General features: G+C 39.5%; 1 protein-coding gene across 1 annotated transcript; it reads left to right on the top strand.

The window, feature by feature from the left end:
- Positions 1-818: 818 nt before the first annotated feature.
- LOC137139641 (ADP-ribosylation factor-like protein 8A) lies at positions 819-16,946 on the top strand. The gene is made up of 7 exons (XM_067527180.1): positions 819-1,249; positions 3,128-3,208; positions 4,317-4,390; positions 6,000-6,093; positions 7,559-7,626; positions 8,616-8,686; positions 11,145-16,946. Exons 1-7 carry the CDS (start codon positions 1,127-1,129, stop codon positions 11,195-11,197), a joined length of 564 nt encoding a protein of 187 aa, XP_067383281.1. The 5' UTR covers positions 819-1,126; the 3' UTR covers positions 11,198-16,946.
- The last annotated feature ends 3,048 nt before the right edge of the window (positions 16,947-19,994 follow it).

Raw genomic sequence — 19,994 nt, forward strand, 5'->3', positions numbered from 1 at the left:
GGATGAAAACTAACTGTCATCCATTCTAAAGGGGACTTTTGAAAACATTCAGTGTCATAATTCACTCAATATTTCTGTTTTAACAGCTTTTAAACCCCAGTCACCTCTTTCTGTTGTTGTTTTGAGTGATCTGACAAACTACATCAGGCATTCATCAAATAATCCATCTATTTTCTCTGTGCCACACATGATGGAACACTTTACAAGTGTCTCACCTTGTCTACATTGCTGTCAAAGTGTCCTCTGGTCTGCAGGAATTTGCCCCAGCATCAATCTTACATTGTTTCTAAAAACTAAACTCTTCAGTTTATCACATAATCACTTCAAAATGAAGTGATTTTCTATGCGTTTGCACAGTTACATTTTCTGATACATATTGTTGTGTCAAGAAATCATAGATAACAGTCAAACTGTTAGATGTGGATCCCATGCAGCAGATTTGCAGCACGTTTAGGTTCCTTGGTTGTTTTTAAATGATTGTTACAGGACCCTGCAGCTGGTATTTGTAGGTACCTTGTGTCAACTGCAGAGAGCAGTGTAACAAATTCACACATGCATTTGTCTGCTCTTTTCTGCTCTCTCCTCTACTTCATATATCAACCCCACCCAAACAGGAAGTAGAGATGACAACCTGCTCACAGATCTGACAACATAACCTTTCAAATGGAAACTTTTGACCAACAATCTATTTAATTTTTTTCATTCTGTAAATGAGACATCATCAGTTATATTTATGTTAACGCTGAAGCTTAGTTTGACAAAACCTTTGTGGGAATTGTTGTCTGTCAGAGTTTATTTTGAAGGGCTGTACCGGATGTGTTGTCAGTGGTTATATCCGTCTTGACGGTGCTGGTGGGGAAAGGCGTAGCTAGTAAACAACACAGAAAGCCGAAAACCCACAACGGACATAACAGCCTGACGACGTGGACTTGTTGTGTGTTCTCTTCGCTTCATATAAACCCAGTCGGTGTCGTCCGTTTTCCCGTTACGGACCGTGGTTGTCACAGTGACTGTCAGCGTCCAAAAAAGTCTGTCGGTGCGTTAGCCAGCTAGCTTGCTAGCATTGCCATCTAGCCGCAGCCGCCGCAGCTAGCATTAGCATTACCATTAGCATTAAACGACAACGATGATAGCGCTAATCAACAAACTGTTGGACTGGTTCAAGGCGCTTTTCTGGAAAGAAGAGATGGAGCTGACCCTCGTGGGGCTGCAGTACTCCGGGAAAACTACATTCGTCAATGTGATAGCGGTAAGTTTGGGGCTAATTTAGCCACTCACAGATGTCCTACTGCCAGCTGTCAGTTAGCATTTGGCTGCACCTATTGTTACCCTGCAGTGGTGAGGTCAGCTAACTGTTGGTGTTCGATTGAGCAAGACGGTGAATGAGTCATTGTGCTTCAAATGATCAGTAACTGTAAGTCATGTTAGTTCAAACCTGGTTTCGTATTTTACAGAGCATATAACGAAATATGACAGACGCCGTAGCTTCTGATGACCATTAAACCACTACGCGGTGAGGTGAACGTTTCAGTGAAATGAGCCCATCTACACCGGTTTAACCTCCGCTGCAAATTCAAATATTTCATCAGAGTGGTGGGGAGGCTTGGGACTGAATCTCCCACCCCTGGTGCCGTCTTCAGGCCCGTGGGTAGTACATGTAGGTCCAGTTTTAGAGGGTCGACCACCCACCTCCTGTCACAGTGACCTTCCCTCTGGTCACACCCATGTAACTTCACCAGCTGAGTAACCCTCCTGACAGTGTACAAGATGAATTTTATGTTACCCACAAACATATTTTATGTGTTTCTGCATTTCTTTTCACTTGGTGGAATCTGAAATGCCATAAATGTATCAGATATATTATATCAGATATTCAATCACATATTCAATGTCTGAAGATGCAAATCTTTCCTCACATTACACACTTTGTGTGTAGTGAAAACAACTCCTGCTGCAAACAGACCATTCAATTTTTTTAGATGTTAATATGCTAATTTCTCCAAAGTGAACATAAAACATTGAACCGTAAATATGGGGTGTACAGAAGAAAGTTTGATTGTGTCACTAAGAGAATACATAGTAACCTCACCCCCCTTACGTTACCCCCCTCAGTTATCACAGCTTGCAAACACGGTTGTAGCAGCTACAACTTTTTTCTGTTCTTGCTTGATGAATTTGCAGCCACTCTTCCTGTGATAAATTCTAAGATATATTAGGCTGCCTTGCACACACACCGCAGGTTTAAGATCTCTTCAATGATTTTCTGGCGGCTGTAAGCTGAAGCTGAAGCTTGCATGGTTGTTGTTACACCACTCGTGTCTGTGTGAAAGGGTAAATTAAACACAAATTCTAAAGCGGGTAAAGTTTCTTAAGGTTTATAAGATCCTCATTTTAGTCATAGTGTCTTCCATCCTGTTACTCCATCATAAAGGCCCGATTGACAGTTATTTACTCCACTCTGCCCCTGAAACAGTGGCCTCACGAGCTTTAGAGAAGTTCTTATTGCCGTGCCCTGCTCTGTTCCTCACCATGGTTTTATCACAGAGGTTAACAGACAGTTCATGTCAAGTCAAGACATGTCATCAATAATTAAAGGATTGTTATGCATCTACAGTATGTGAGAGAGGGACAATATGCAATTACGCACTTGGACTTTTATTTTTGACTTTGTTTTTGGGTCTCGCTTTTGACTTGGCCTTGTCTTTGTTCAGTCTTAGACTATGGTGGCAGTATTTAGTGTTTATGTTTAGTTATGTTATTACATATTGCTTGATCATTTTACAAATTGCAAAGCTACTAAAATAGTTATCTGCAGTTTTGTTTAAGAAGTATGAAGAGTTTCTGTTTCTTGTAATGCATAATTACATAAAACAGCAGTTGGACCCAGTTTATCGTATTTGTACATTTCATGTGATTTTGCATTCAGTACAGCAAACATAGCACCACTAACACTGTGACTAAACGATCCAGCTTTTAAAGCACAAATATTGGCTCTGGGAAGGATGTTGTTTGTTCGTGTTTTTTTTTTTAAGTCTTAAAAAGCTTATAAAAGCTCTTAAAAAGTATGTAATTCTTAAAAAGTGGGCATAGACCCTGCGGTTATTGAGTGTTGTTATTTGTTTTTCAGTCAGGACAGTTCAGTGAAGACATGATACCTACAGTTGGATTCAACATGAGGAAGATCACTAAAGGCAATGTTACCATCAAGGTAGGTAGTTTGATTCCCTAATGTCCACTCTGCTGACTGTCTGTACACAATTATGGTTTACAGTGCATTTAAGTGTTGTGGTTTATGTAGATCATTGGATAATTGTTAAACATATTTTTTTATTCAGAAGGGGGATTGGTCGCTCAGTGGTAGAGCATTGTGTTGGGATGCAGAAGGCTGCGGGTTCTAATCTTAATCTTGGTGCCGGTCCTGAGCCCGGATAAAATGGGAGGAAGGGCAATCGGCATAAAAACTCATGCCAAATCAATGTTCGGAACACGTTCCCCGGTGGAGACCCCTGAAGGGATAAACCGAAAGCTGCTAAGCTTTAATAATTTTTTAGCCAGAGAAAAATTTTAATTATATAATGGCTTTATGAATACAGATTTCCTACACTAATTATAATCCATTAAATATATTACGAAAATGTGCTTTCATACGTGGCACCTACACACTCAACAACAGAGTCCACCTACAAAGTTTTGGTTTATGTCCTTATGACATACACTGACACCATAATTGTCCCCATTAAGGCCTGATTTTATTTAACTAAAATATTGGAACAAGCCAGTCGCCATTTACTGTTTGCCTGCATCTATAAATCAAAAATACTTTTAACATAAGTTCTTAGAAAGAAAGTATTTAGGGTGCAGTCACTTTCTTTTTAGATGAAAGTGCCTTTCATTTTGTGATCTTGATTTTCCTGTAAATAAATGGTAAATGTTCTGCACTTATATAGTGCTTTTCTACCTATTGGCACTCAAAGCTCTTTACGCTGCTTCTCATTCACCCATTCACACTCACAACCGCACACACACTCAGACACCGATGTGGGAGCTGCTATGCAGCTGGCCAACGCTCACCGGGAGCAACTAAGTTGGCGTTCAGTGTCTTGCTCAAGGACACGATATGACTGGAAGACCGCTCTACCTTCCTGCACCACAGTCGCCCCAATAAGAATAATTCAGCGTATTTTAAACTTAGAAAAGACTGTGCTCTTGCATCATTTTTTAATGTCCTTTTTATATGTTCAAATTTTTTCTTGATTAGCCTTGACAGTAGATATTTTTTACACATTATTTTCTCTTTTATCTCCCTGTGCCTGTAGCTGTGGGATATTGGAGGCCAGCCTCGGTTCAGGAGCATGTGGGAGCGTTACTGTCGAGGAGTCAGTGCTATAGTGTAAGTCCTAGTTTCCTAAACTGTGGTTACTGTTACATAAACAGATCTGTGGACGTGTCTGCTCTGTCCAAACACTACAGAAACCTGAGACATTAATGGAGTAGAAATTCCTAAATTTGAAAATATTTTGTTTTGGTCAGCTTGAATTCAATTGAATTCAACCTTATTTATATTGCGCCAATTTATCTCAGGGCACTTTACAAAATAAAGTCAAGACTATGATAACATATAGAGAGAACCCAACAATTCCCCCTTGAGCAAGCGCTAGGCAACATTGGAGAAATAACTCCCTTTAACGGAAGAAACCTCCAGCAAAAACAGGCTCAGGGTGGACGGTCATCTGCCTTGACCGGTTAGTGTGAGTGGAAAGTGAAGAGAGAAACGAACAGAACAACAACAAAACATCTGGCAGATGGGTAGGACCAGTAGCTGCACACTTGAAAACACACAGAAGAGGGGAGTGGGAGAATGAAAAGAGTTCCGTGCATCAGGGAGGGGGGTCCCCCAGCAGTCTAAGCATACAGTAGCATGACTATAACTAACTTTAACCTTCATCAAAGAGGAAGGTTTTGAGCCTAGACTTAAAAGTAGAGAGGGTGTCTGCTTCCCGAATCTGAACTGGGAGCTGGTTCCACAAGAGAGGAGCTTGATAGCTAAAGGCTCTACCTCCCATTCTACTTTTGGAAATTCTGGGAACCACAAGTAGGCCTGCATTCTGAGAGCGAAGTGGTCTACTGGGATGATATGGTGCTATGAGGTCTTCTATATATGATGGAGCCTGAACATTCAGAGCTTTATATGTAAGAAGCAGGGTTTTAAATTCTATTCTAGATTTAATGGGAAGCCAATGGAGAGAAGCTAGTGAAGGTGAAATATGATCTCTCTTGCTAGTTCCAGTCAGCACTCTCGCTACAGCATTTTGGATTAATTGCAGGTTCTTTAAGGAGTTACTGGGGCATCCTGAAAGTAGGGACATGCAGTAGTCCAACCTAGAGGTAACAAATGCATAGACTAGTTTTTCGGCCTCACTGTGAGACAGGATGGTCCTAATGTTGGCAATGTTCCGTAGGTGAAACAAGGTTGTTCTAGAGATTTGTTTTATATGTGAGGTAAAGGTCAAATCCTGGTCAAAAATAACTCCAAGGTTTTTTGCAGAAGTACTGGAGGCCAGAGTTTTGCCATCTAGAGTAACAATATGGTTTTGGTCAGATCACAGTATCACAATCATCAGAAATCCAGTCCTCAGGTCTTTGGCTATGTCATATTAACCCAGTTGTCTTGATGACAACAGAAAGCCAAAGGGAAAATGGTTCACATTTATGTAATAGTGTGTGGTAAAGTTGGTTTGTGTGCACAGTTAGAGTGTAGTAAAAGTGATGGGCTGTACCAGATTTTTTATGTTTTTATGGGATTTAGGTGGATTCAACATATTATGATTACAGTTTAAAGATTGTCTAAAGGTTTAAAAACAGTGACAAGGAAAGCAAGAGCATAATCTGTAATAGTCCTAGAATTTCAATGATCATTCTGTTAACTGAACTGATAGGAAAACAATTGATGATGGTTTTTAATTACTGTACAGATTTGAACTTTCTTCTTCCTGTTTTAGTTATATGGTGGATGCAGCAGACCCCGAAAAGATTGAAGCCTCCAAGAACGAGCTTCACAACCTACTGGACAAACCACAGCTGCAGGGAATACCTGTAAGAACATAAATAATGATTTATCCAAACAAATCGAACCAGAACTCAGCAAAACCAACTTTATATGGCTGAACCAAAATGACTTGATGAAACTGACTAAACCTGGAAAAATGTCTGTAATAGCTGAACTAATTTGATCGTAATCAAATTTACACGAACCAAATATCAACCAAAGCTGACACTAGAGCTGAAACGATGAGCAAGACAAACCAAACCAGAGCAAACTACTACTCTCCAACGTCTTTGTTGATCATACCTGAAGTTTGCTGTAGGGTAGCACTGATCTACAGATTCAATTTAATTTACAGTTTCAAAGTCCAGTATAAATACATTTCTTGTCGATTCAATTTATGATTTACTTACCTCAGATAAATACCAATGTTGCATTCGGCTCTTTTCAGAATCTACAAATTAAATTTTTCCTATTTCGTCAAGTGAGAAACACTGTTGCTTTAACATAAAAAAAACTTCATACTTCACATAGCGGACTAAACTGTATAAACATTTTCTCATTAAACCTGGAGAACAAGGATTTATTTTTCTTAGCAAATGCAAATGACTAAAACAGTACTATGTCTTTGGGCCTACATGTGCAAAACAGTTGAACAAGAATAATGTAAAAATGGATGTAAATAAATGCTCTCAGCAGCAAGTGCTCCAACTAACTACAGCTTATCCACGATAATAATAAGTGAGCACACGCAGGGCAGAAACAGTCTGTTCACTTTAATTAACTTTAATTCATCCGCAGTGTTTGTGTTGATGAGACCTAGCATTAGCTACCCCATAGGGACAGAATGAATACATTTGAATCCACACACTATTCACTCAATTCTATCACTTTGCATCCTGTAGACAGAGATATCATCTCTTGGTTAATAAGCTTAAAGCATAGAATGATGTATATTCATTTTTTTTCCCCCAGTCTATCCCTTCCACAGATGCTTTCTCTAGATCAGATATTCCCATGGTCCTCAGGTAACACTGCACTACTTACTGGTGATTATCTGTATCAGGTGTGTTCAGTTCAGAAGCTGAAAGATGCCATCTTACACAAGGGTGGGTTGGAGAAACACAAACCAAATTGGTAACTTCCAACTTCTGATCGACACACCTGAGCCAGGTAATCAACAGTGGGTAGGTTGTGAAACAAGAGGGGTCAGTTTTCCTTGAGGACCAGGGATGAAAATCTTGCTCTGCTGTAGCTAAAGTCAACTGACTGACCTGAGTCACAACAGTCCTGTAAATTGCTGAGGATCAGCATAGACACCTATTCACTTCACTGTCGTTACTCAAGACGGATAATGTTATCATTTGTCATTTAAACAATGTTTTGTTAAACCTTGTAATAACTACTTCCCCACAAACAAGGCATTTTACACATCATGCAGTCAAAACTGTACAGCAGACAACAAGTAACAACTTTATACTCACTTTTGTTTCTGTTTCTGTTCTGTGTTTTCAGGTTTTGGTTCTAGGCAATAAGAGGGACCTACCAGGAGCTCTGGATGAAAAGGAACTCATAGAGAGGATGTAAGGACACACTAGCTCTCAGTTTTTAAAGGTTCCATGTATATGTCAGTAGGTATTGTTCTAAATCTTACTGTATGACTAAGATGAGTCAAGTTAAAATCAGTCACTGCTCCTCCAATAGAAAACAGCTCTAGATTTGGCTTTGAATGTTGCAATTTTTTTATATTGGCTTGATGAAGAGGCCTTAAGCTGGTGAACATCAGCTATCTGTCACTTAACATTACTTGTATAACCTATAAAAAGCCAATTCATACTTTCCACTTGATCTTGGACACATACTTACACTTTGTACACACTTGAGCTTCATATTAAAATAGTGGGTGAATACAAAGACATGTTCCACATTTGCACTGTAAATCTTTATGGCAATTTTGGACGTAGCAACAACAAGCGTTTTTGACAATACAACATTGTAATGTTAAAAATTAAATGTACTCCTGACTGCTTCACACAAGAACTGTGTCAAGGAGGTGGCAATAAATGCTCTGGCACTGTGGGAAGTTTGTGCAGACACTTTGCATGTAGATGTTTGCACAGAGTCAGACCCCAAGTCTTAGAGACATAAGAGAGGATAGAATTTCTGCCACAATTGGTCACATAAACAGAAATATGAGTTGCCCTACCTCTCTCAGCTCATGGCCATACAAAACTATTGTATACAACCTCACTGCCATTTGCTTCTTTCTTAAATGCATATGCAATTAGGAAACCGTCAAAAAAAAAAAGCCAAATTGTGACTGTAGCCTGGTGACTCAAATACGGACATTAATATGTAACACACCAACTTTCAAAATACACCTTCTGTTCATTTTACCACTTTTTCCAGACGGGAAGCACCACTCACAAAATATGCAACATCAGATTATAAATACTATAATTATATGAAATTATTGTTTCTGAACTTTGCTGCGTGAGCCTGTGCAAATGACAGACCTGTATTATCAACTGTTTAGAATACACTGTTTGTCTGACCTGAATTTTCAAATCAGGAACCTGTCAGCAATCCAGGACAGAGAGATCTGCTGCTACTCCATTTCCTGCAAGGAGAAAGACAACATTGGTATGACACACACGAACTGCCATAATAGCCCTTTTATACTTGTGAGAGCGCTCGTTGACATAATGCATTTACATTTACAGTTTAGCAAAGAAGTCAAACAAAATTAGGCTGCAGCTTTATGTCAACCAGCATCCAGTTCACAAATTCACAATGTTCACACATTTTTCGCGCATCAATTCAGATGAAGGAAGAAGTTAAAATGGTAGATAATGTTGAGTTTCATGTGAATCTTTGTGGTTTAAAGTCTAGTTTTACTTCTTCCTGTTTTGAACAACCAGATATCAGCATTCTGCAGTTTACTGTTACTGTTTCTGAGCTGTGTCAAATATTGCAAAGGCAATGTGTCGATTGCATACGTGTCCTTAATGTAGACATCTCACATGAGCCTACAAACAGGAAAAGGGTGGTGGAAAGTCAGTTTTACACCATGATAAAGTTCATTCTGAATAAGGAAAACGGTTCAGTGTTTGAAAAAGGTTTAGCAACAAATCAGGTGTGAATCAAACATTTGCGAGTTGCAAACTGTACCAGAAACCTGGATTAGAAACGCGTTAAAATGCTCAACTAACAAAGGTAAAACCCTTATTTGCTAAGTCTGTCAGTGTCTCTAAGAGTAAGCTCAGAATGATGATGTTATATCTATCAGTATTGATTATGTGTTTATTTTTTCCCCCTATCACTCAGCCCTAAACAGGAGGGCGTTTGTTTTGAAGCAGCATGGTTTTAATAGTTGTGTAATTTTATATTAAAAAACATATAAATAATATGAGCATATTTCATAGATACATGCTAATTTCCAGCGGTAGTCCCTGAATAGGGTTAATTAAAAGATGACTGGCACTAAAGACGTACTAGTTCTCAACCCCAGTGTACAATTTTTCATCGACCTTAATAAAAAAACTAAATGATGCATCAACCCACGGGCCTGAAACTAATGCTGAACGGTATAGTCAGAGTATTTTATTTTGCGTACTCAGAACGGGAGGGAAGTTGATTTCACAAATTGTCAGTAATTTCTGGATAAAGACCAAAATCAATATATACTTATATTACCCACCTAGAACTTTGTCTTCGCTTCAACGCTGTTAAAACAACAATTACAATATTGTCTGTGCAGACCCTGCTTTAATGTGCAGCATCACAGTGTCTGACTGCAAGTGTTTAAATTTTTATGGATACAGCGACTAATGAGTGCTGATATTGGCTTAGTCTGCAATGTACCAATTTAAATGGTCGACCAGAGGGTAGGAGCTCACATTCAGAGTGAAGGATGTTCACTTATTATTTTATGTATCCCTCTGAGTGGCATTCTTTGCTCTCCCATAATCTTCATAGCAGCCCCTACAAGATGAGCAAGCTTATAGTAGATGTGCTGACATGTTAGCGTTGTGTTCACGTATCCTGCAGTCAGTCAAGAAACTGAAACCTAAAAAAAGAGACAGAGCTATAAAACAGAACAGTGATCCAAAGCAAACATGAATGAATCAAGAAATGTAGGCTAAAGCTTTTGGATGTCCAAATGTGTGTTAGTAATGTTAATCAGTAGTTATTGAGTGAGTTAGTTAATGAATCGATGATGTACGTTTAGGATTATGTTATCTGTAATATAATTTAATGTAGCATATTGTCATGACCAACATGTAGATAATGGTGTGAATTTAAGTGAGTCTTCTTTTGGAGTTTATCTTGAGTGGTCATGACCAAAGGGGAAATAACATCAGCCATAATATCTTTCCAGAGTTGTTTTGCTTTCCAAAAGGCTTCAAACACTTACTATAGACGTTTGTATTGGATGATATTTTGCTGTCTAACCAGGACGTGAAACACGGCCAGCTGCATTTCTCACAGAGCAGGTGCCTGTCTGAATCCAGCCTGAGGGGCCAAAACCGATTATCTGTCAGCAGCAAACAGGTTTAAAAGGAGCTGACACATGTAGGCATCAGCACGACCTCTTAAAGCTTCAAAAACAATCAGTAAAATGTTAACAATAATTAATTCAGAAATGTAATGGTAACCAGTAAAGGCCAGAAGTGATGTGATGTGGTTGCGTCTCTTCAAAGGCCTTAATAGTGTGATATTGAAATGGGCAAATAAAAGTGTGGTCAGTTCATTCAATTCAATCAATTATACTTGCAGAGAAAGTACACGGCCTCTGCATCCCAGCCGTTGCTGCAAATGTAGGGAGTATGTTGTAATAATAGAGTAAACAGCAGGAAGGAAGGACTACGTCAAGGAAGTTTCAAAACAGAAGTACAAACCAGAAATGAAACTTTCTCATAGTAGTGGTGTTATGCAAATTCTGTATGTTCCAGACTTGTCGGAGAAAAGGGCAAGTTCCCGGGTTATGTTCAAGATGAAAGCGCAGGCACACAAACTTCATGTTTTCTTTCCCACGGTTTGTCTCCATACACACACTTTCTGTCTCTACACTGCTGATACCACACCTCTCTCTCTGCAGACATCACTCTCCAGTGGTTGATCCAACACTCCAGGACTAAAAGGAGTTCCTGAGAACAGACACGACCCCCACACAACAGGCCATGCCCAGCCACACATTGTCTTTGATCTCCTAACCTAACTGCTGCACCTTTCACCTACCCTGTCCTGACTTGACCTCCTGACCTCTAGCTACCCTCACCATTCAACCTGTAGATGCTCTGATACCTCTGAGTTTTTGTTTTACATTGCAGCATTGAGGCGAGTATTAAACTGACACCTGGGAGCAGGTGGAGCATGTCAGAAACCGAAGCAAAACATCAGCAACAACGTTTTTTTCCTCTCGTAGACGAACACAATCAGCCACAGTTCAAATCAGTCTTGTAGCAGTTCATCCCTGGATGTACACTGATGAGCCACAACGTTAATACTGGTGGGTTTAATAATATCATGCAGGACCAGGTTCAGCACAGCCAGTCTCCAGCTACACAGCAAAAAGTCAGACTGTGTGCAGAAGTTGTAGAAGTACACAAACACAATACTCCAGTAAATGTGCAAGTACAAATTCTCCACTACAATAACACTTCCAATGTTTCTAATCTGCTTTTTAGAAACATTTTACCTAAAGTACTTCACTAAGAAAACTGTATTTTAGACAATACTGATTATGCTGATTGGGACTAACAATTGTCATTATTTATGAGACCAGGGTTCATGTTGTGGCTGATCACTGGCAATACTGCTCAATATGTTCCTGTGCAGTTAGCTGTAATCGTTAGCACAGATATTGTATTGACTTTCAATCTGAGCACGAAAATGTGAGTAAATTACACACTTATTAAACAAATTAAACCGATATCTTTTGACATGCGTTGTTGTTTCCCCAAATCTCTACAATGGAGGTAGTAATTAAAATGGCTCATTAGCACTAGCCCACCTTTAAGGGGAATGAACCAGCAGAAAGAACAGCAGTGTTGGTATGATGTTCTGCAGTTGGTCAGATTAATCCAAGCTTTCTGGCACTTTCTGGCTGTTTATCTACAGACTTTGCGTTGAGCTTAGTTCACACGTATCTTTGCTGCAGCTCCCATTTTATCATGGAAAGAACAAACTCTGCAGTTGCTTTACTGAAATGATAACTGTACTAACAGTGAGAAGATCAATAATGATCAGTGATTATTCAGAGCAACCGACTCATTGTCTTTAAATGATACTTTTGAATCATAATTTTTGATGTGGAAAAACGCACATCAAAAAATGTGAACAACACAGACCAAATCTACGTCTTCACCTCCACTGCATGGGAATGGAGGCGCCGTCATCTCTGAACCGTGACTAGTGAAACCAAAACTCTTTCCACACTTCAAATAAAACCACGTGTCAAGTGTTTGATACTAGCAGAAAACAGAAAAGTGGTATCAGTGCATCTTTACAGATCCACACAACAGCTGCCATCATAATGTACATCTTGTTTGTACACTTGATACTAAAACTGTTAGCATTAATGTTAATCTCTTACAAGGTCAGATGACCTTTTTTCTTTCTAAGAGGCGTCGAGATGAAAACTTCACATTGTCAGCTGATTAACTGTAACTTGTGTGGGTCTGTACACTTTCCTGAACCTTTTCCATAATTCTCCTCCCCTCCCACCCCCAGTCTTCATCACTAACAGGAACTGTTCTTCATGTCCGTTCTCCTTTCCTTCCTCATTCCTGTCCTCTTTCCATTGTCCCCTTTCTACCTCCACATCATCCATCCATCAGTTCCCATTTATATAATCCTGAGTCACCTCCTCCACCTTTGCCTGTTGTAAACTGCTTGTCCTCCTCTTTATTCCTCCTATTCTTCTTCTTCTTTCCTTATTTTTGGATGTTTTCTTTTTCTCTTTCCTTGTCGCCAGTCCCCACCCCTTGCTGTCTCTCCCTTTCTCTCCTGCCAAGCAAGGGATTAAAAATCTTTTTATTGCACTGTTTGATTTTGGTTTTGTAAGATATTAATGAGAATAATGTTAATAATCTTCTTATTGTGACATAACCTGGTCTGTCTGGATTTAATGAAGTGGTACTTTAACTTGAGAAGGAAAAAATGTTATTGTTTCTATTTATATCTCTGTAATAAGCATTTTATTTCTTATGTTTTATATTTTTATTTTTATTGTTGTTTTTTGACATCTACTCTGGATTTTCAGCCAGAGTTCAGTGTTTTGTGCTCTGAGAAATCTGCTGATTGGATCAGGAGTGTCACACGTGATCAACATTTACACGAACAAAAGGGTGAAATTTAATTATTAATGTTTCACGCAAGAAAAGTCCCACTTAATTTTTTAGAATTAAATATAGTTTTTCATAGCTTTTCTTTCACCTATTTTCCACTTTGAAACATTTTTTTATCCATGACGGCGCCCATTACAACAAAATAAATGTCTGAGACAACAAATTTATAAACAGAAAAACTTATTTTAATTCCAAAAGAAATGTGTTTTCCAAATTTACATTCACAAAATATTATAAAACATGAAAACTGCAGTTGGATTTTAATTACAATTTTGTGAATCATCTTTGGCACATAAATTGATTATTGGAAATCTGATGTTGACAATGGAAAAGGTCTGACTCTGATGCTACGCAAGGAAAACTATTGTAATCCGAAATAAAATGTAGGAATATTAGAATTTCAGCCTTGGTGGAAGCCTGATTAACATAACAAAATGATAACATACTTCATACACGTTTGTATGAAGATTATCATTAGTATTACACCCTCATTATTTTCACACTACTTTATATGCTTTATTTTTTCATCTGTTTGTTTTATTTTCAGTTTCTTGACCAGCTTTATACTAATGATTAATATCATGTTCTGACACTTCCTGGCTCTGACAATAGCCAATCAGACTCCAGAACATACAGAAACATAAAGAAACATTACATGTCTGTATGTTGCTCTGTACTGAAGTAATTTTGTTAGAGTGGTCAGAATGTCAGCAGGATACATGAGAAAGAATTCAGATGTGCCTGCTTTGCATTGTTGGGCCAAACTTTCTGGCTTCAAATTGTGGATCAACAGACACTTTCTTCAGTCTGTGTTTTTGTGGTCTTGCCAAATGAACGCAGCCCTTATTTAAAGTCCAATTTTCGTGCGGCCTTAAATAATTGAACCACTTGGATTCCTGCTCTGCTGCTATATATTAATCACCTGTACTTTATAAACTACTCAGTTGTCTATAAAATAACCAAATTGTACCAGAGCTTCAAAGTGATTGTTCAGCCCAAGCACATATTCCAAACACAGTTTATTATATTTACTGTTTTATATAGGAACTAAAACCTAATCTATTACATTGAGCACTGCCTCAGCTCTAGAGGATGCTTGAGAAGGTGACTCGTATTGGCTTGGGTTAGACAAATATCCTAGCATATATTTTACATCAACTAGCAGTGATACCAAATTTAGTTTTTAACCCTCGAGGCAAGAAATTAATCACTTCAATATGTAAAGTGCATATGTAAAAATAATGGCTATTTGATGTAGAACGTGTGATAAAATGTGGTCTTGTTTAGTTGCATGCATACTAATGTAGTTGGAACTAATTTGAAGTCTAAACTCCCAAAAGCTGAACATCCGATAATGGTCACATGCAGCCCCATGAATAACATGTCAGAATCCCAACAATGTCAAAAAGATTTTACATACTCTTGATACAGAACATCTTTTTTTTTTTTTTCCCCAAGAGTGGTTCCCACCACAATTCAAAACGTGTCACTATGGCTGAAGAAATGTGTGTTTGTGTGTGTGATTCTGATATTTTGCTGCCAGAAGTAATACTAAAATGAAAATGCAGTTCTTTAGCCCAACACTGGAAAGTTGCATTTTTCCTTAAAACCTATCCAGAGCTGTGTATCTGAACGAGCTGTGTTAATGAACTGAAGGACCCAGAAGATGTCAGGGCTTCCTTAAGTCAACCCAGCCCACAACAAGCACAATTCATTTCAGATGGATGTATCGGGTCACATTGTTCAAATATACAGGAAGAAGTAAAAACTGAATCTTCTTGGGTACTAAATTACTCTGTTCCACAGCTGCTACAGGATTCAGGTTGTGGTGTTTTCAGAACCAGCCACAGGGTTGTGGTCTGACACAGTTCTGGACCACTCGAAACGTATTGATCTGTCGATCAGCCAGCACAGTGATTATTAGTTATTGATGCCGACTCTTAAGACTAGATTGCTAAGAGTTTCATACTCACATCTGAGCTTTTTTGTAGTACTTTGCTTTAATTTGACTCCAGCACCGGAATAACAGTTGTTGTATGGGATTTAAAACTGGGACGTAGACCCCAAACTGGTCAACATGTCGTACTTCATGTAGTACTTCAAACTCGTTTGAAAGCCTGTTTAAGCACATCCAAAGTCACAGACTGAGCGGTTGAGATGTGTCAGTTCTCGCTGCAGCTGAGAAACTTTGAAAACCACCAGCCACTTTGACCAGTTTACCAGCCTGCCAGGTACCACTATCAAATGACAACCGTTGGTGTTATTTTCTGTCCCTCTGCATCAGGCCAAACGCGTGAACCGTGAAATCCCTCTGCACCTCTGTTCTTATCGGCTCTGGCCTCTTCTGTTTGCATGCTGAGGGCAGGGATTGTATATGTGTGGGACCTCAAGTAAATGAATATTTAGGTGCAACTTTACGGTAACATGGCCTTAATCCAGTGAGCCAACCTGAGTACTAACATACAGAAAAGTAATGTAAGGACACAAACTGAAACGTATCTGAAACACTGCAATAAAACAGAAGGATTGTGGTTAATCTGTTTTTACATGGTTCTTTATTTGAGATTGTGTACTGATTGTGTACTTACATTACGTTTCTTACCCCTAAATACACTGGAATATGGTCATTGGTATGTAGAGTTTGATCTGATTTGGTTTTTTAAATGCAAACAGTAGCGACCTGCGATCCTGCATGTACAAACCGAAGCTGTATGGGATGTAAAATGTTTCAGGATTATTCTGTAGATTTACATCTTCATCAGATCTACACAGTGTGCTGTGTATTTGTGTTTGCAAAAGTATTTTAAAATTCAGACAGAAGCAAAAGAGGAACTTCTGCCACAACCTCACCTGCTGTCACTGGCACGGACAAGGGGAAGCTAACTGAACAGCAACACTTGTGGTTTCTCGAAAAACGTGTAAAATACTATTGAAATTCTCACAAAACTCAGTCTCACTAGATGTATGGCACCAATGCAGCTGGCATCTTTCAATGACATCCTCATAAACACAGAACCTCCTGGTAATACTTTAAAAATATGCACTTGTACATTGTTTAATTAGCTCCTACTTTTGATTTGACATGTTTTTGGTCATTTTCAAAAAAGAAAAAACACCATAAAAAAACGTATTTTGGGATGTTTTGAGACCTGAGTTTGAAGTTCTGGTGAATCTGAAAATGCTTAAGTTACTCAAACTCAATTTAGCTTTTTCGATTTTACCTAATTTAACATCCAGAACCGGTGAAACCCTTGGCCAAGGAGATGCTCTGTTTTCAGTGCCCTTCTCACTAAGACACTAAGACCTGTCCATCAAAGCACTTTCCATGTGTCCTGGTTGTGACTGAATAGTTCTCTTATTGTTGCTGATCCCATAGTTGTGGCACTAAATGTGTGTTGTTGCGTCAGGTTTTGTACACGCAGGATGAACACGGTGAAGACAGCCTGTCAGTTTGAACCTGTTTGTACATTATTGTTTGATTCAGTTGATATAATGTGTTTTAATAGAAACATGCTTGTGTATGATACTAATTAAATACTATGGAGAAACAACACGAGATGCTTCGTATTTCATATGTATTTTTCCTATATATTTTTCTGGGAGTTTCTTTTGACAACTGTTACTAATATACAATAGGGGCTGAAGGGGTAGAGCATCGGGTTGGGATGCAGAAGGCTGTGGGATCGAATCCCACCCTCCCAGGTGTGCCCCCCCCCCCACCCCCCACCTTCCAGCCATCAAGGGTCACCCCTCAATAAAGGGGGAAGGTCACAGCAGGAAGGGGATGCTGCGTAAAAAACGCATGCCACATCCACATGAGGAAGACGGTGAGCTGTGGCGAACCCTCAAAGGGGGGGGGGGGTCTTTTTACTGCTATACAATAATTAGCATATTATGTTATGAGTGCAGAGAATAAAGTGCAAAGAACTAATTTCATAATTTTCCGGCACTTATCAGAATCAAAGAACCAACAAAAAAAAATCAAAAACTGGAAACAACATAACATAGCAGCAGTTTGCTGACTTAATTACTGAATGTTTGATGTGATCTGACACAGGAACAAAGCAGTAAAACCTGTTTCTCTCTGAAACATTGGTTATTGTTGACATTGTTGACACATTCTCTTACATTTACACAGTGAAGGGTTTTGGTCCAGTTGGGCGTCGGTGGCTTAGACCTGTATGGTCACAGACAAACAGCAGGTGGCAGCACACACACACTACAGATGCTGTGTTGTCGCTCATTTCGCTTGTGTTCAGTAGTATTGTGTTATCTGTATGTGCCTCACAGCGTGTTTGTGTCATCATATGAAAGTGAATGTTTGGCTGTTGTGTCCAGTGTGTTTGGGTCCAGGCCCCGCTGTGTGTGTGCATGTGTGTGTGTTGGATCAGATTCAGGCTAATTTAGCACTTTGGTGGCAGATGCTGTGTTGTACTAACTAATTTGAGTAGTGCTGCAGCTCTGTTAGTTCCAAATGTCTCAGGTTCATTGCAAATGTAGTTCTGTCCAGACAATCGAAGTAGAAAAAAACCACCAAAAAGTCTGATGTTCTAGCCACTCAGTGTTCAATTGGACAGTGATCAAAACGCTTTGCAACATGTGAACTGACACTAATGACAATCCTGAGCTTATTATATGTCTCAAAACTCATTCTGGTTGCAGTAGCTTAGGCAGGTCCCTGCTGTTCCTTGTTGAATCCTCTGCATTAGGAACCAGGCTCCTGTAGCTAGAACAGAACAACCTACGACGGTTTCTCACGCCAGCTGTTCACAGAGCTGAAGGCCTCCAAAATGGCCCCCGTAGGAATGCTGTGTTACATCACACCTCCAGCTCTCCTATCATTTAGGGGTTTGTTTTGGCAGCTACGTGACAGTTTAAAGGAGAGAAAGTGAGTCTGCATCTTAGTTTTCTCAGTGATTTGAAAAGCAGACAGACAAAAAGAAGTAAAAAAGAAAAAAGTGGTCATTTGGCCGAGACGTGACCACACTGATAAAAACTAACTCCTTCTAACTCCGTTCTCTTCTATTCATCCCTTCATAGTCCCTCCCTTCTTTTTTCCTCGCTGTGCTACTTGTCAACAAGTGGCTGAACCTTTCTTTCATAGTGTGAAGTGTGTGTGTGTGTGTGTGTGTGTGTGTGTGTGTGTGTAAAACTACTTCTATACCAATCAACAAAGAAGCAGGCCTCAGTGTTTCCTGTCTGCAGTACAAGGTGGTCCCACCAGTGTGTATGTGTGCTTGTTCCCAATGAGAGTAAACCTAGCTCTCCATCAGGGACCCCATGGCCGTTGTCATGGCAACTGTACCCCCCCCCCCCTTCTTTTTCCTTCCCTCATCAGTTTTCCCACAGAACAAAACTAACATTGTGCTCCTGGTTTTCTGCGTCTGTGTGTGAGAGACATTCAGGTCAGATTAGTTTGTGTTCACTGAGCTTGTGCTCAGAGAAACACACAAGCTCATACACTCACAAATCCACACCTGTCGCTTTTGATTCCCTCTCATCATCCTGCTGATGAGAGGGCTAAGATTCTCACACACACACACATCCAGACAAGTGCTTCATATCCGTGGAATTCACACGGTGAGCATGAGCAGTTGTATGCAAGTAAAAAAAAGATTAAACTGCTCAGTGTGATGTTTTTTCTATTTCCACTGTCCCCCAGTATCACTAAACAAGAATGGAATGAGTCTGAAAAGCAGGGTTATCATTAGCTCTTGTCTGAAAGATACAGTGAAATCAGTGTGCATGTCGGCTTTCCCCACCGTAAAATCAGCCTCCAGCTGAATGTGACGCTGTGCAGTTTTTCAGCTGAGATGATGTTTGCCTGTTGGTCATAGTGCAGAGACTGGATGGTCAACCTGCTCCTCCAGATGATGTCACCTGAACTGAAAACACACAAATATTAATTTAGTTAAGCCAGAGCGGAGTTAGAAACCAAATGCTTACGAACAATCGTAGGATAGAAATTAAAATCAGTGAAATTGCAAACAAATTTACAAAACGCTGATTTTTGTCTCCCCTGCTTTAATATGCATATGTCATAACACAATCACCATACAGAGACTAAAACCACTAATCATCCAGTCGCTTGCATTAGCATGTTTGTCTGTGCAATGCACCTCTGTTGTTGTCCAGAAACTATTAAAAAGACTAATTAAATGTTTGTGCATGATTTACGTGTTGCGTCAATATGCCAAAACATTGTCCACAATGCAGGACCTACGTCACAGGTCCTGCATGGGTTCTGCATAGCCCCTACGCCACAGCCTGATGGACAGCTCCCCAGAAATGTCTCCACGCATCACGGCAACATGCTTATTACAGAGTAGCCTCCGCACAGCATTGACACACAAAGGTCTGTAGTTTGTTGGTAGTGGATGAACTGCACGTCCAACTTTCATCCAGTGGACTGTGGGTTGAGTCTTAACATGGTTAACTGGTGTCCTTTTATTAACCTTAGCTATGATCTGTCCTTAACCTCCTGAAGGTTTTCAGTTATGTAAGCATAAATACACTATGTGTTACCATATGTTAAAACCTTTTAAGAAAAGTCGTAAGAAAAAATTCCTTTTGGCAGCTGTTATGTTTCCTTAAGTAGT

This window comes from Channa argus, chromosome 13 (genome assembly GCF_033026475.1).
Source record: "Channa argus isolate prfri chromosome 13, Channa argus male v1.0, whole genome shotgun sequence".
NCBI lineage: Eukaryota > Metazoa > Chordata > Actinopteri > Anabantiformes > Channidae > Channa > Channa argus.

Coding starts and splice junctions, on each gene's coding strand:
- LOC137139641 (XM_067527180.1), top strand. CDS start 1,127: ATGATAGCGCTAATCAACAAACTGTTGGACTGGTTCAAGGCGCTTTTC. Junction 3,209..4,316: donor AAGGCAATGTTACCATCAAG/GTAGGTAGTTTG, acceptor CTGTGCCTGTAG/CTGTGGGATATTGGAGGCCA. Junction 7,627..8,615: donor AAGGAACTCATAGAGAGGAT/GTAAGGACACAC, acceptor TTTTCAAATCAG/GAACCTGTCAGCAATCCAGG.